Genomic DNA, 17083 nt, shown 5'->3' on the forward strand with positions numbered 1-17083 from the left:
GGAACTACCTACGTAAATTCTTAATGGCTGGAAACCAGGTATTACTTAATTGATAGCCAGTGTCCCTGTTGAAATTGTTAGGATTTCTACGTATTTCCAGAGCTTCCCGTATAATCCAGGACCTGTAGTGTCTAGTGTCTATGCAACAGAGCCATTAACCCTACATTCAACCCCCGACCTGGAGGGCCAGAGACTTCTCTGTCAGGGTTACCATACCTTAGCCGAGTAGTCCCAGTTTTAAGGCGCCAGGTACTCGCCCTCACCCCTTTTATTAGAATAGGATTTGCTGGTTATAATGTACAGCAGGAGGTCCGTCAACCAAATATTTCTTGAGTTTTAGCATGTACACTTACTTGACATGGGTGCACCCCCCAAAGTTCTCAACCAGTCGATGCTGGTCTTGAATGGAGTGGTTTCCAGTTTGCTTCCCCATCCTATGCCGTTGGCCATCTACTGGCTCTTCCGTCTTTAGGAGCAGTTTCTCACTCCAAGGGCAAGAGAGTGCCCTTCCATCTACCTGATCATCCACCCTCCTAGGAGGCCTTTGGCATTTGGTAGAAGGTGGTCTCCTTATAGCGGGAGATACCCGGTCCCTGCATTCGTTAGCCGCCTGTTTATAACACACACACATATATATATACACAACCGTTGCCCACTCTCTAGCACAGGGAGGTGAATGTCAGGATTTCACTGTTATTGAAGCTGGGACCAAAAGGCATTTCCCAGTTTCTCTAGCTCTAGTTCCACTTAGTTTATAAAATGGTAATAGTAACAGTTTATACAATAGTAATGTTGGCTTTAGAGAGAGTGGTGGGGCTGCGACTGCTAATTCAAAATTTTTGCAGCTGGGGTAACGAATGTGTTCACTGCACGTCAATGATGTTTAGACATAATGTTGAGGTAATAATAATAATTACTATTACGTATGGTCTCCAGAGAAACCTGGTGCAGATTTTTTGAGTTGATGCCTTACAAGCAACCTGTGTGTCTGTGAGGATGAGACCCTATGTATGATGAATTCTAATGCCGAAGATGGCACATCACCCAGCCCATGAGCCATTGGAATTAGCCAACTTGGCCAGGAATCGACCCAGGACCACATGGAACAAAGGCCAGCACACTAACCATTTCACCATTTAAGGTAAGAGGTGGATAAGCTAAAAAGACTAAAGTCTAGCTGGCAATAGAGAATTCCCTCGGTACTCTGTCATAAAATTATTTGTGTGCATCCAGTTGCGTGGCTTACAAGTCTCATTTACGTAAATTATTGGTGCAGTCGGTCATTATATAAACTCATTACATTATTATTATTATTATTATTATTATTATTATTATTATTACATGTGTGTTCTCCCAGTAAGTGAGATTGAATCAAGGTGCTAAAAAGCTAATGCAGTGAGCTCGCAGGTGCGATCAACAGTATTCTGTAAGAAAGAAGTCAGGTCCCGGACAAAACTACCTTTGACATTGGTCTGTTTTCAGATCAACTTTGCTATATGGGAATGAACGCTGGGCAGACTCAGGATATCTTAATATCAGAAATAACAGACATGAAAGTAGCGAGAATGACTGCTGGTACAAACAGATGGGAGCAGTGGCAGAAGAGTACTCAGAATGAGAAGATAAAGGCACAGTTAGGAATGAACTCGATTTATAAAGCGGCTTCAGCAGTAGGGTCATGTTAGGTGAATGGAGGAAAGATTACATAGGAGAATAATGGACTCAGTCATGGAGGGCAAGAGAAGTAGAGGGAGACCAAAGGGATGATGGTTAGATGTGGTATCTAATGATTTAAAGATGAAAGGTATGGAGCTAACTGAGGTCACAGATCTGGCTACAAATAGAGGATTGTGGAGGTGTTTAGTAAATTCACAGATGCTTGCAGACTGAACTTTGAAAGGCGTAACAGTCTACAATAAAGATGCATGCATGTATGTATGTATGTATGTACTTCATTTCACAGAGATACAGTAAATTCTTCCTAATTTAGCTCAATCTACATAAATGACCTCTTTTCAAAATGTACCTTTCACAATGGGAAACCTGCAGCTAACAGTTTTGTGTTTTTCTCACCACACAGAGTCTGCAACACCTGGATTAAATAAGTCATTATTAGGACTACAATTCATTATCAAAATGCAAACATGTTGTTCTGGCAAGAGGAAAAAGAGCTAGAAGTTATAGATATGTTAGAAAAATGGTGAATCAGCAGCAAGGCTCACTTATAATTATGGCATAGGAATCCAGATAGCCAGAGACATAAAATAAAAATCTCAACTTACAGGGATCTGGATGAAACAAAAGGAATTCCCATGTCAGGTTACATGTTAATTCACAAAGCAGCAACTGTACAAGCTTCTGAAGACTGAAGGAGAACTTAATGCTTCTTCAGGTTGGATGACTCAGTTTGAACAGTGCTGTGGGATTGCAGTTCACAGTGAGAAACTAACTTAAGTGCTAACAAAGAAGCAGCTGATATTCTTCTACCGCTTTTTCCACACCTGTGGGGTCACAGCTGCAAACTGTGTTGCACATGTGGATTTGGCCCTGTTTTACGACCGGATGCCCTTCCTGACGCCATCTCTACGTGGAGGGATGTAATCACTATTCCATGTTTCTGTGGTAGTTGGTAGCGCGGTGTGTTGTCTCTCAATATGAAGAGGAGAGTGTTGGGACAAACATGAACATCCAGGCCCCGAGCCAGAAAAATTAATTACACATGATTAAAATCAATTACCAAACCGGGAATCGAACCTGGGACTCTCTGAACTGAAGGCCTCAACGCTGACCATTCAGCCAAGGAGTTAGAGCTGATCTTCTGCAAGAGCAAATTTATAATGCTGATGAGAAAGGCGCCTATTGGAAGAACCTGCCAACATGGCCTCTATTCTTCTGAACTGAGGCACATGCTTATCAATTTGTTCTTTTGTATGCAAATTCAACAAGAGAACATCAATCAAGATCTGTTAGTAACATGTTGGCAAACATACTTAAGTTTTCACCACATCTTTATTGTATATCTTCCCTGATAGAATAAGGGTTTACTGTTTTGACTATGTGCAAACTTGATAGGTAGGATGCTTTCAGTGTTTTGTATGCTATATGTAGTTGGGGGAGAGGTTAAGCAACTGTATGTTTGGAAATACCAAGACATTATGTCTAGTATCTCCATTACTCAATTGCCTAAATCAATTTAAAGCTGTTTTAATACTTATCATCTCTTCTACCTGACCTGTTTTTTTCCCTGCTTGCTTCATATCGAAGCAGTTTCTAAAAAAAAAAAAAAAAAAAATTTGAAGTATCCAAATTATAATCACATTTCTGATGATATTTTGAAGAAATATGTATAAGACTCTAGAAATGTTCTTCAAAACAGTACCAACAACAAATACAAGCAAATTATATGTCCCCTAACATCTCAAAAACAAATGAATAAAACATTTATAGGATAATTACTTTTGAGTTATCTAATACTATTTGATTGTTATGCTTCCTGCAGTTACACTATTAGTATAAAATGAAAGAAGTATAACTTACCTTACGACTAAACACCTTGCCGCATTCTTCACACTGATAACTGGTTCCACATCCATCCGCAGCCTCTTCACCATGCAACGACGACTGGTGGTGTTGTAATGATATCTCGCTGACATATCGGCGTCCACATACTTCACATCTGAAGGGTTTTTGCTTTGAAAGACTGCCACCTCCTTCCTCAACTGGATGGCGAGTTCTGCGGTGGTAAGCAACACTCCAGGAATTTGGAAAAGCTGTATCACATATCTATGATAAAAACACTGCAATCATCTAAAATGACAACTAAAGCAAAACATACATAGAGAGACAGAAGAGTTCCTGCAAAAGACTGACAGATGGAGGAGGAAAACTTGGAAAGTTGTGACCAGATTACAGGCTGAGGTGCTAGACATATTAGATAACACTGACCTGCGAATTCAAACTTTCTAATCATTGCATGAAGTTTACATAGTGATCTTTTATATTTCGGGCATGTTGATTCCGGAACTGAAGTCAGTTTTCCCCTATCACATCAGGTTTTTGTGCAAATTCAAAATTTGATAAATATGCAGCACGCGCACATACAAGATTACTACTATCACATATAAAGAACGCTTCTTTCTTATTATTTTCATCCATCTGAACATTCCTATCTTAGATTGGTATACTTATGAACATAATATAAAGATATGTAGTATACTGTGTTAACAGATCTGTAGAAAAACACAGCCACATGGACCAAAATTTACCATGCATTAAGCCTCATAACGTACTGAGAATGGTAAGTCTACGGTTTCAGTTTTATAATGTCCTACCTTAGTATACGAAACTTCTTCGCCTTGCTTTTCGTGTGTGAGGAGTAGTTGGACCTTCTCTCTTTAGTAACCAGCAGTAATCTGCCAGCATGTTTTTGTTCCATTTCCTGTAGATCTTGATAGAATCTTTCTCCTTGCTCTTCGCTCAGCATTCCTAGGTTCTCAGGTAAATAGTCCAGATGTGAATGTAACGTGCACTTTCAAGCTCATTTTGCAGCCTAAATCTTGGAAAGAAACACGCAATCTATCTACCACTTGTTTGTAGTCTGAATCCTTTGTGTTTCCAAGAAAGTTCTTGACCACATTCAGGAATGCTTCCCATGCCAATCGCTCTGCAGCACACATAACGTCTTCAAAATTAGCATCAGAAAGAAGTTTTCTGATATCTGGACCTGTGAAAATACCCTCCCTGATTTTGGAATTACTGATGCCTGGGAATCGATGACAAAGATACTGAAAGCATTCACCGTCATTGTTTAGGGCCTTAACGAACTGCTTGATAAGCCCTAGTTTGATATGAAGCGGAGGTAACAGTATTTTGCTTTTGTGAATAAGAGTTTCTTGTTTTATGTTTTTTGACCCTAAAATCCATTATCTAAACTTTGCTCAACTGTCCCATTCACACAGAAATAAGGGGTGCTTTGTGTAACCTCCTTGTAAACGTAACAGAATACCTATCACTTTGAAATCGCCACACACTTGCCACTTGTGTTCCTGGTACTTCAGTTTACACAACAGCATTTAGAGATTTGCATATGTTTCTCACATAATAACTGAATGAGCAACGGGAACAGATGCAAGTTTGTTTCCATTGTGAACAAGTACGCACTTCAAACTACGCTTGGAGTGTCTACAACAGTGTGAAGGAGAAAAAAAACCCAACCCATCAACCGTCCCATATAGCGTTCAAAGTGCAGCAAACAGAAATAGTTCTTTAATGACAGGGTATAATGAAACACAAAACAGCCTGTATTTCAAAGTACAGTCAAACTTCTATAACTCGAACATTATAACAAGAATTTTCAATATATCCAAGGAATTTTTGTTTCATGACAGAATCTTACATATTTTCTATATCTTGCTTAAATTTACAATATATCAAATGATATTTTTAGCCCACAAGTAGAATATTTTTCCATAACTCAAAGTTATGCAGAACATTACTCGATTTTCCCCATTAACAAAACTCATTCCTGAAGTAGGAACCCCAACTTAAGTCGTCTTATACAAGACTAAATACCAGTATCCTCTACATTTCAGTCAGAGTGTATAGTTTGACTAGCTGCACATCATAGCACGTTAATGGTTACTGCACTTCACAACCCTCAGAATGTTACAGAGAAAATGGCAAAGGAAAGCTACAAACTTCTTAAAGAAGTGTATTTGTAAGTACTGGTATCTTAAAATGAATGTTTCATACTGGGTCATAATACCACTTGTTTTAAAAACATCAACTTCCAATACAATATACAGGCTGGTCGGAAACAACATGAACCTGGTATAAGAGGGTTAGAGAGTTGGTCGTATTGATAAATAGTTTGACATTATTTTCGATATCTCGCACCGTTATTTTATCAATTGCTAAAGTTAGCCAATTAGATCAATTTGCAGGTGAAATCAAATGGGCTTTGGTAGGCGGTACAGTGGAACCTCGATTATCCGTTCCCGGAAAGTACGTTTTCCCGGAATATGCGTTCAAATTACGTGGTCCCGAGAGCATCGTAATTAAATTACGTTGTAAAAGTCCCGCATTATCCGTTCCTCGAAGAAACGATTTCCCGGATCAACCGTCCAGAAATTCCAGTCCCATCAACGCTAAATCCTCGATCAATCGTTTTTTAATAAACTGTATCTCACGAAAGGACGGCTATGGCATATTTATGGATCTTGGCGTTCGGCGATCGGCGGTGAACTTGCATAAGGGACCATCTTAGCATCGCATTCGGGTGGTATTGTTTAGAGAATCTCGGAAAATCATAGGGCAGAGAGTGGCCACAGCAATTGCTAGAAGACACGGCGCATTTCTACAGCTCTGCGTGAAGACGGAACGAGTTTCGTCAAATGTTCCCACTTATAAAACTTCCATGTTATGTCCAGGGTTAGATGTTTTCTTATTTACATTTTTTCGATCGTACTGCCGAAGGGGTTTTCGGCACTTTGCTCAGGGCACTGCAGACCTAAGTGGGCTTTCAGGCAGGAATCGAAACTGCTCCTTAACACAAATTCAGTATTTTTTATATTATCGTACATGATTATGTTAGCGAGACGAAAACAGATGTTGCACCTTACATTTAAAAAAAAAAAGCCATGGAAGGTCTTGGGATTGCCTATTACTGTTACTAATGTAAGACTGGGAATTTTACGTTTTCGTGTTAAAATACCAATAACCGCAGTCGTTTTACTTGCGCACGTTACATTTTAAATGATTGGTATCATTTCAAACTCGTACTGCCATGTGCAGCGAGCGCACTTTCCAGATGACCTCAAGGTCACGAATAACCGTAATTTCTGAAGTTTTGATATTTCTTTTATTTTTCCAATTTGATTGGATTTGTGACGCGCAGAATTGAATATAATGTATTCGAGAACTTTTAAGAATCGATACATTCGAAACCATGTTTTCGAGTTCAACATAACCTTTAAAAGTCGATGTAGGCCTAATTTGCGCGGAACGAGATTTCCAGAAACTGACTACGAACAGTATACCGGAGACCAAATTACAATGAAAGATTAAGAAATGAACGGATTTCGCCATCATTTTGGGTGTTTTTGTATCTAATATGCTTTATTTTATTAGATGAGAGAATTAAAAGCTACTTGTGGTCGATTGTCGTTTGGCTTGGCGTTGTTAGATTTTTCGAAGAGTTTGGCTAGCGTAATCAAAGTTGCTGAACTGAAAGAAGTTTTCACGGGAAACTGACGAAGATTCCCCTGTAAAATTGAATATAAAGTATCGAGATTTTGAACTCGCGTACCGGTAATTAATGCGGTTCGCGGTCTAACATGCCCGGCTCTCATCCAGGGGGCCCGGGTTCGATTGCGACCAGGTCAGGCAATTTTACCTGGATATAAGTCTGGTTCCAGGTCCACTTAGCCTACGTGATTACCTTTAATTGTGGAGCTACCGTATCTAATGGTGAGATGGCGACCCCGATCTACAGAGCCAGGAATATCGGCCGAGAGGATTCGTCGCACTGACGATGCGTCCCTCGTAATCTGCAGGCCTTCGGGCTGAGCAGCGGTCGCTTGGCAGGCAAAGTCTCACTGGGGCTGTAGTTTGGTTTGGTTTAGGAGTTTTTGTAAGATTATAATTATACATATTTCATTTTTGTGATGTTTAGCCAAATTAATAGTTTTCATTCATTCCCGGATTTTCCGTTTTCCCGTGTTGTACGTTTTATTTTCACGGTCCCTCGAAAAACGGAGAATCGAGGTTTCACTGTATTGCTAAATCTTCACGTAGCTTAAGACTGGCTTGAAACAACTGCATAGCATAAAGGATGCCCTTCCTGATGCCAATCCTATATGGAGGAGATATTGAATTAATATTTTCAAATTATTTATTTTAACATGACTATTGGTTCTGCTCCTTCCCCATACACTTTCATCACCACCGTCTTGGTCTTGCTGATGTTTAAACAATATTTCTTAAACTCCTCATTCCAGCTTTGCATTCTCTCTCCCAATTCCTCTTCTGAGTCACTCCAGATCGCAACATAATCTGCAAATGTGAAGGCTTTGATATCTCCATGTTCTTTCCTTTTAACAGATTTCATGACTACATCCATTACAATAATAAATAGAAGTGGTGACAATGAGCTGCCCTGCTGCACTCCTCTCTTTGTTTCAAACCAGTCCGACAAACCACATCCTACTTGAATACAGCTTCTGTTCCCACTATACAACATTTTCACTTTGTCTATGAGGCTGTCTCGCACTTGAAGTTCTTTCATGCATTGCCAAATTCTTTCCCTTGGTACACTGTCGTATGCTTTCTCAATGTCCAAAAACATTAGAAATAAAGGCTTGTTCTTCTCCCAGTATTTTTCCATTAGCATCCTAATTGCAAATATAAGGTCTGTAGTTGACCTTCCTGGACTGAAACCATACTGCTCTTCTTGCAAAATTGGTTCAACAATATCTCTGATTCTGGTCTCTATTATTTTTTCCAATATTTTCAGGACATGAGACAGTAGTGTGATACCACGGTAATTAGTACATTTTTGTCGGCTTCCTTTCTTGAACAGAGGTACAATGATGCCCATCTTCCAGTCCTCAGGAATAGTATTTTCCTCCCATATCTTGTTGAGCAGTCTGTAGAGCCACTGGATTCCTGGAATTCTCGCTGCTTACAGCATATCTGCACTTAGTTCATCTATGCCCACTGCCTTTCCTTTCTTCATGCTCTTGAGCGCATTTTCAACCTCAAGCCATGTAATTGGTGGTTCAGTTGTGGTTCCTCTACTTGGCTCTCCTCTATCCGTTGTTACGTTTTCTGTATCTCTATTCAGCAGCTTTTCGAAATAGATCTTGAGTTCTTGTTTAATTTCTCCCTCTTCTTGTGCCAGAGTTCCATCATCACGTTCTAATGCTTTTATGGTCTCTTGATCCCTTCGCTTGTTTTTCACTACTCTGTATAGCAATTTCATATTTCCTCTACTGTCCTCTTCCAGTTTGTCTGCAAACTCATTCCATTTCTTCTCTTTTTCTTCCCTTACAATGTTCTTTACAGCAAGTTTCTTGTTCCTGTATACTCCTTGAAGTCTTTATATTTCTTGTTCATTTTGTTCTTGTCCCTGTTTTTGTTTTTCCTTGTCCAGTGCCTTCTTTATTTGGTTTCTTTCTTTCACCGCTGTTTTCACTCTATCATTCCACCATGGTGTCTCCTTTTTCTTTTGATAGAACTTGTAATTCCACATAGGTTTTTGGCTTCTCCCACAAAGGTGTCTTTGAAGACCTTCCACTCTTCATTAACGTTGGTTACTTCAACCTTCGGCAAACTCTGTTGAATCCTTAGTTTGTATTCTTCCTTTATTTGGACTTCTTGCGACTTCCAAGTTTTAACCCTTGGTTTTTTCGTAATAATTTTCTGCGTTTCATTAGTCTTATGTTTGAAGTCTACTACCAACAATCTGTGGTCACTGTCCATGCTTTCACTAGGGATTACCTTTACATCTGTGATGTACTTGCCACAATCTTTATTTGTGATTATGTAGTCAATCAATGTTCTATACTGGCCATCCCAACTGTACCTTGTTATTCTGTGACTGTCTCTTTTTTTTGAAGAATGTATTTTTGATTATAAGATCATTTCTTCTGCACAGATCTAATAGTTGTTCTCCTTCTGGGTTCCTTTGTCCAAATCCATGTGGACCAATGATGTTCTCGTACCCAAGTCTGTCTACCCCAACTTGCGCATTTAGATCTCCAATAATAATAATAACATTTTCCTCATTAACTGTATCTTCCAGGTCTTGTCGAAATTTCTCTTTGTCTTCCTCACTGCAGCCTGTCTGTGGGGCACACACTTGTATGACGGTGTACTTAGTGTTCTCCAGTTTCATGAACATTTTAATGATTCTAGCACTTTTGCAGATAACTTCATCTGTAGCATCAGTCCCTTCGTTAATTAAGAATCCAACACCATTTTTCGCCACCTTCTCCTGTCCACACCAGTATAATTTATATCCTCCGTGAAGTGTCTTACTTCCAATCCAATCCCTTTCCATTTGGTCTCACTTATTCCCAATATTGATATTTTTCTTCTATCCATCATGTCTAGGAGTTCTTCTACCTTTCCAGTTAATGATAGAATGTTCATAGTTCCAATTCGGTATTTGGGTCTCTTTTTTTATTTGGGGTTTCCTTTCAGAACATTGTATATCATCAGCCTTATGGTCATCATACTTTACAATTGTCTGAGAGGACGGGTCAGTCCGATCTATGATCTTCTTTCCAAGGCTCTTTTTCTTATTGAAAGCGACTGTACTCAATACTCTCCTGCTGACTTGCTAGGCCTAACGCATAAGAGGATTTTCTTTCAGGGTTTACTCCCTTAGCCTTTGAGGATGCCCTCCTCGTCCTACAAGGCAGTAGGTTCCATCTGTAAGATGGGTTGCCTCTTCCACCATCTCCACCGTACTCAAGTCCATCTTCTCCGCCGTAGATGCCGTTGAGGTCTTCACCCTTAACCCAGGGCAAGGACCCTCCATATTTATGACCCCTGGAAAGAGGGTGTCCCAGTATTTTAAAACCCCCAGGAATTGGGCTACTTGTTGGTCCGCGGGTTGTATTGGTTATTTCAACCAGCCCTACATACTGTAGGGGCCCCCTATCCACCACCTGGGGACGTGCTTTGTAGGGGCCAAGTTCCCCTGGTTACTTATTGGAAGTTAACCCCACCCACAAGGAGTAAGGTTATTTGCAGTCTTGAAACAAAATCCAGGTTATTCAAGTTTTCTATCTGTTTGCAAGATCATTCGTGGAGAACACGAAGAATCCCTGTAATATATTTCAACCAGCAAGTTTTATCTTTTAAAATATGCACCGGTGACTTTCTGCGATGCTGAACAGTACTTCTCAGCTTATAAGCAAATTTTATTGTATCAGCGCCAAAACATCACAACGGAAAACAGGGAGACTTGGTGACACACTGCACATCATGATTAAAAAACTTACCACACTAATTGTGCTACTTAATAGCGGGTTTAAAGACAGATTCTATACTGACAAATTTTTTTTCATTTTCGGGGCATGAGGGCAACAGAAAATTAGCTACAGCAAAAAAAAAAAAACTTGTGCAAATATACTTTACAATTTACAGTGCATAACATTATTTCAAAATATCTTGAATATGCCTTTAATTTGATTATTTAATAAGTAACTTTACTTACTGTCAAAATTAGAAAATGGTAGATTATGTAAATTATCTAAAGCAACAATGATGCCAGTAACTTTATCATAAAATACTGAGGTATTTAAAACAATCTTATTGTCTCATATGATAACTGTAAGCCATAATAAGAGGAACATAGGCTACAAATATTTTTGTAAATTTAATTAATGCATTAATACTACTACATATTTTATGAATATGACATACTGAATTACATTTTTTAAAATACATACTTCACTGATATTTACTACATTTTTATGTACATATTTTGCACTTCGATATTACATAAAAATCCAGGTCCTTCTAATAAGCCATGTCCTAGCATCAGTAGGGAAAATGTGAAGTGCTAGACCTCCCCACTAGTTGCTTAGTCCACTCCTGAAAGTTAGTGATGATTATCATTGAGAGGTCCAGTACTTACTTCCCTTGTAAATGTGAACTATTGATGAAACGTTGCTAATATATTGTTGGATTATACAAATAATTTAATACCTCCGTAAAAACTAAGCAGTTATTGCGTAAACTTTTCTTTCAGTTAACTGCATCAGTTTTGGACAAAACCTTTGTTCAGATATCTACATATACCAGTGTTGTATAACAATTACATACCACTAATTTACCATAAAAGTGTTCTACCAAACTTCATAGAGTTATTTGAAATTTAAAATATAACTGGGCTTTACTTTCATAACAACAAAAATTGATGATCTAGTCCAGATTTGTTAGGAAGACAAAAAGAAACTGAAAATGTTAGAATTTTCTTATTCACATGCTACACCCATTCAACGTAGATAGAGATATGCTCGTCTGGCTCCATGGCTAAATGGTTGGCGCGCTGGCCTTTGGTCACAGGAGTCGCGGGTTCGATTCCTGGCAGGGTCGGGAATTTTAACCATAATTAGTTAATTTCGCTGGCACAGGGGCTGGGCGTATGTGTCATCTTCATCATCATTTCATCCTCATCACGTCACGCAGGTCACCTACGGGAGTCAAATCAAAAGACCTGCACCTGGCAAGCCGAACACGTCCTCGGACACTCACGGCACTAAAAGCCATACGCCATTTAATTTCAAGAGATATGCTTTAAGAACATTATGCACTATCCATAGAACACTTGAAATTTTTGACCTTCCAAAGATATTATTACTACGAATTTGAAAGTGTTTGTGTCCCATCACTGATAGTCTCTCATTAAAAAATACACTATTATTATTAAATATTATTAATTATTAATCATCATCATTCTCTGCATCATTTAAAAGTACAAAGTAGTTATTAGTAATACGAGTGTATCACGTTAAAACTGGTGAAGTGTTAGGAAGGCAGTACATTCCTAACTCTGCCAGGTTAATTATCAGCGCCGACCTCTATACGTGGTATAGACCCCCTTTTCTTCCGTAGCCGCCGACCTCTATACGTGGTATAGACCCATACATGGTTTCGCATTTACGGCTAAAGCACGAAGAGTTTTGGTGTTATGGATGTGCAAATTGTTTTGTTTCCAAGAAGACATTTTCGGGTTTATCAGTGTTCTAAATAAGAATTGAAAATCGTTAAAGTGCAGTTGCTTTTGCAAGGAAAAGTATTTGTCAATTATGTCTGAGCACCAATCCCTGCTTTTTTAATAGTCCGTTTGCTTCATTCTTTCCCACAGAATAATAAAATAAAGAAATGATGATCTGAGAAGTTTGTGTTTTCGTGTGATGTTCTTTGCTCTAATTTTGTATTAAGAGTGCGGTTTATTTATTATATTTGTCTTTATTTCTCAGCTTGTAGTCTTTTCGTAACTCTCCACGAGTGCTCTGTGTAGGCATCAGTTAGTGCTGCTTTCTGTCATACGACACGAGAAGCAGTTGTGCATGGTATATATCTCGTTTGAAAGACGATGTATCGACCTTTTAATCTGAAATATGTGTCGAGTTGGTTCGATTCGTCATAAATGTTATTCCCCTCATTCAGTTTCGTCCTGCCGCTTTCGGTCCCGCTGCAGCTTCATCAGCTTGTGTGACGCACTGCGCTCAATGGCTAGCTCCTGCTGAGAGTAACATGCTTGAAATATTGTATAATTCAAATGGAAGTTTAGTCGGAAGTAGTAGTGGCAGTATTAGCAGTAGTGATAATGAAATAGATGATGTGGCCGTGGTAAATGATGAGAGTGACGATGAGGAGGAACCAGTACTTGGAAATTTCCTGCAGGAGACTATAGATACACATACAGGTCAAAGGGAAGTTTTCAACAGTGAATTATGATTCCTAGATTCTCCAATAATATTTAGACAAGTCACAGGGACAAACATTGAGCAGTTATCTTATCAGTTTCAGCTGATGGAAGGTTTGTTTACGTAGTACAAAATACGCTTCTCGGGCGGGAAACGAAATATTCAAGGCCGGCGTGCATCAGATAATACAGTTCCAAGGTTGCAGGAAATACGTTTTATCAGGAAATTAGCACCCAAGAGTGAGAAATCCAAACCTCAGTGACGTATCGCGTGTTCAAAACACGGTGAAAAGAAGACATCGGTGTACTGCTGCCAGGAGTGTGCCTTGGGTCTCTGTCTCGAAGAGTGCTTCGAACTCTATCACACGGAACTAAATTACTAAGGAAATGTGAAACAATTATGTAATTATCTTCATGTACATAGTTCTACCATAAGGAATTCCAAATTTCGTGAATATCGGGCTACTCTTATACGAGTAGTAACGCTTTAAGCGAATCAATGTATTTCAGTCGCGCGTAGTTGAAATCTCATCCGGCCGCGGGGTAGGAAGCTCTTTAAACGGCTGTGACGCTGAGGGGTTAAATAAAACATCTTAACTGTTTACTTAAGTTTAAACCAACAGTAACATTTCCACAATTGAGTGGAAATGAAGTTATATAAAGAAACACACGAACACTGAAGGAAACACAAGATAGGACCAAATATAGTGTCAGGTCATTGTGGGAAGAGGGAGAAACAGAAAGAAAACACAAAAGGATTACGACGATCTTCACATATTCATACACTGCCTTCTCGAAACAGATTTGCTCTCTCCTCATAAATCCCAGTTTTTCTACATCCCTTTCTTCTCAGCACCTGATGAGCTTAATTCTGCTTCCCAACTTTATCAGGAGCATGGGCTTCAACACTTATTAAGGAACCATCTTGAAAGCTCTTCAGTCTTAATATGGGAAGTATACTACAAAAAAGCCAGATTACCACAGAAAAAGGAAGGAGGCAAGGAAATGAATATGGGTGGTAAAATACTAGGAACATGGGACAAACACAAAAAGAGAAAACGAACCCAATGGGTCAATATTACAGGTCTGCAAATCACTCAGTTCGTTCGCCCACGCTCATTTGACCGTAATACGGGTGACTTAGAGCGGGTTGGCTAGCAGCATGTAGTCTGAGGTAAGGCAGCTGATGTGGTTTCGGGAAGTATCAATGAAGTTACGACGAACAAACTCGGAAGGCATGAGGAAAGGAGAATGGATGACTATAAAATATTGGACACCATGCAAATATTTTATTGAAATTTTCAATGAAGTAATGAAACCTACTAAAAACTTACTTTGAAATCAACTTGTAACATTAGCAGAGGCAGAACATTAAACTTGCACCGTCTTTCACATTGTCACAAACATTCGTCATTATTGTTTCGTTTGTTTTAGTACAGAATGAACGAAGAGAGCATATGTGGGTTGTGAGCTCCTTTTGTCACTAATTAGGTTACCAGCAGAACGGAAATCTCTTTCACTTGCCGCACTGGAAGATGGAATAGACAATATTTTCTTCGCTAGCAGGGCAAGCCTTGGATATTCTGTGGTTTTTATTTATCCACCGTGCAAGGGGATTGTTATCAGAAAGGTAATCTTTAAATAAATAATTTTTCATAGGAGAAATATCAGCAAAGTTTATTCGTCCATAGTCTGTGCCACCATTAATTCATTTTTGTCATGGAACCCTTTTCCTGAAACAATCGCAAAGGGATGGAGATCGGCTGCACATTTAGCCCACTTCTGTGTAATGTTTTGTTTGATATCATGGGATACTGTATTTGATGGCCGCACTGTATTCGGCCGCACATTACACACATGTACTTTCATGTGTGAGATAGTAGATTCAAATGACAATAAAGAAGCACAACGATTACGTGGCACATATCCTACATGTTTACCACTTGCAGCTGCTACTAGCAAGAAGTACTCCACACTTTGCTCTTTATCCTTTCTTAATTTAGTAATTCATATTCTTTGCTCTCAAGTTTTGCTTTCACCCTGTCTATGGATTCCCCTTCCATGTTCGCAACTAATGTCATAGTGCCTGGAAATGTGAATCAGTCGGACCAAATGTGGTGCGTTCGCTCAGACTGTTGAGCACCAAGTGGTTGAACAGGTCTCACTCACTTGCGGAGCAGGACTTAATTACACAACTACCTCCGTTCGACAACCGTAAACGGAGAATGCAGACTTATAGTCAATATAACGGAAAGGAACAAACAAGTGCAAATCACATTTAGAAAGATAAAAACATTGAAAGGAACACAAAAAAGGGAAAGAAAAAGAAAACACAGCGACGGGTCAATCCGGGAAAAGGAAGAATCAGAGACAAAAAAGAAAAGGACAATCTCCATATCTTCATTTTTTTGCTAGTGGTTTTACGTTGCACTAATACATCAAATGTTTTTGGTGATGCAAGGATGGAAAAGGACTAGGATTGGGAAGGTAATGGCTGTGGTACAGCCCCCACCATTTGTCTGGTGTGAAAATGGAACACCATGGAAAACCATCTTCAGGGCTGCCAACAGTGGGATTTGAACCTACCATCCCCCGAATATAAGCTCGCAGCTATATGGTCTTAACCGCACGGTCAACTCGCTCGGTCACATCTTCATACACTGCGGTCTTCAAATAGAACACTAGAAGGAATACACAACAGGACAAACACAATGCCAGATCAGGAGGGAGAAAGAAAGAAAACATAAAGAGGACAAGGACAAGCCAGTTTATACCGACAACTTCATCCATCGAGTTTGTTTCTGACATATCTTTACAATCTCATGCTAAATAATTGGAACATGACAATAACATACACATTTTATGTTTTTTTTTTTCACTTATTTACGTAATATAGTGTACAAAGCTGTTGTCATTTCCACACTGCTGTATGGCTGTGAAAATTGGACACTATCGCCGTGATATCAAAAAACTTGAGCGCTTCCACCAATAGCAAATGAGATACATCTTGAATGTTAAGTGGGAGGACTATGTGACCAACACGGCAGTTCTCGACAAAGCGCAGCTAAATAGCATTGAGGCAACAATCATCGCTCATCAACTGAGATGGTTAGGCTGTGTTCACCGCATGGGTGATACCAGGCTTCCCTGCCAAATTCTTTATGGTGAACTTTGTTTGCAAAAAGAGACTCACAAAATTTGACTGTTCCACAAAAGTATGTATGATAGAGTCTCCGCTAACTCTATGCAGAGAGATGTATTTGCAATTGCACATTTCTGTAGTGGATGGATGCCTTTGCAGGCAAAATCTAGTGTTTATAGTGCACTATGTCTTCTGGCATTGGCTAGAGCAATTTTATTACTTTCATTGTTCTGTCTCAAACTTGTCCTTGGCTTTAACAATATGAAAGTGACTGAGATGTGATCAATACTAGTACTGCCATTCCTTATGCAGCCAGTCCCTGCTAAGAATGGTGTGAAAATGTTGCTCCTAGGGTCGGCTGGTGCATGCATTTCAGTGGGCTTGGCAGACTGATATGTAACAGCAACTTCTGGCTCAATGAGGAAAGTAATGGGAAACGACCTCACTTCTTATTTCCATAGTACATCTCTTCAGTGGTGCCTAGGCCATCTATGACA

The 17083-nt window shown here is 39.3% G+C and overlaps 1 protein-coding gene across 7 annotated transcripts in view; it reads right to left on the reverse strand.

Annotated features, from left to right (window-relative positions):
- The window catches only part of LOC136874155 (zinc finger protein 595), a 127965-nt gene that overhangs the window by 20616 nt on the left and 90266 nt on the right, over positions 1–17083 (reverse strand). For 3 of the 7 annotated variants that reach the window (XM_067147726.2, XM_067147722.2, XM_067147723.2), the window contains one exon: positions 3538–3783. In XM_067147726.2, coding sequence (XP_067003827.2) covers positions 3538–3783 — 246 coding nt within the window. Of the gene's footprint in view, positions 1–353; positions 611–3537; positions 3784–17083 lie in introns of those variants that run through there. The other 4 variants (XM_067147725.2, XM_068227682.1, XM_068227680.1 and 1 more) reach the window with 3 other exon arrangements.

This window comes from Anabrus simplex, chromosome 5, assembly GCF_040414725.1.
Source record: "Anabrus simplex isolate iqAnaSimp1 chromosome 5, ASM4041472v1, whole genome shotgun sequence".
NCBI classification, from domain to species: Eukaryota; Metazoa; Arthropoda; class Insecta; order Orthoptera; family Tettigoniidae; genus Anabrus; species Anabrus simplex.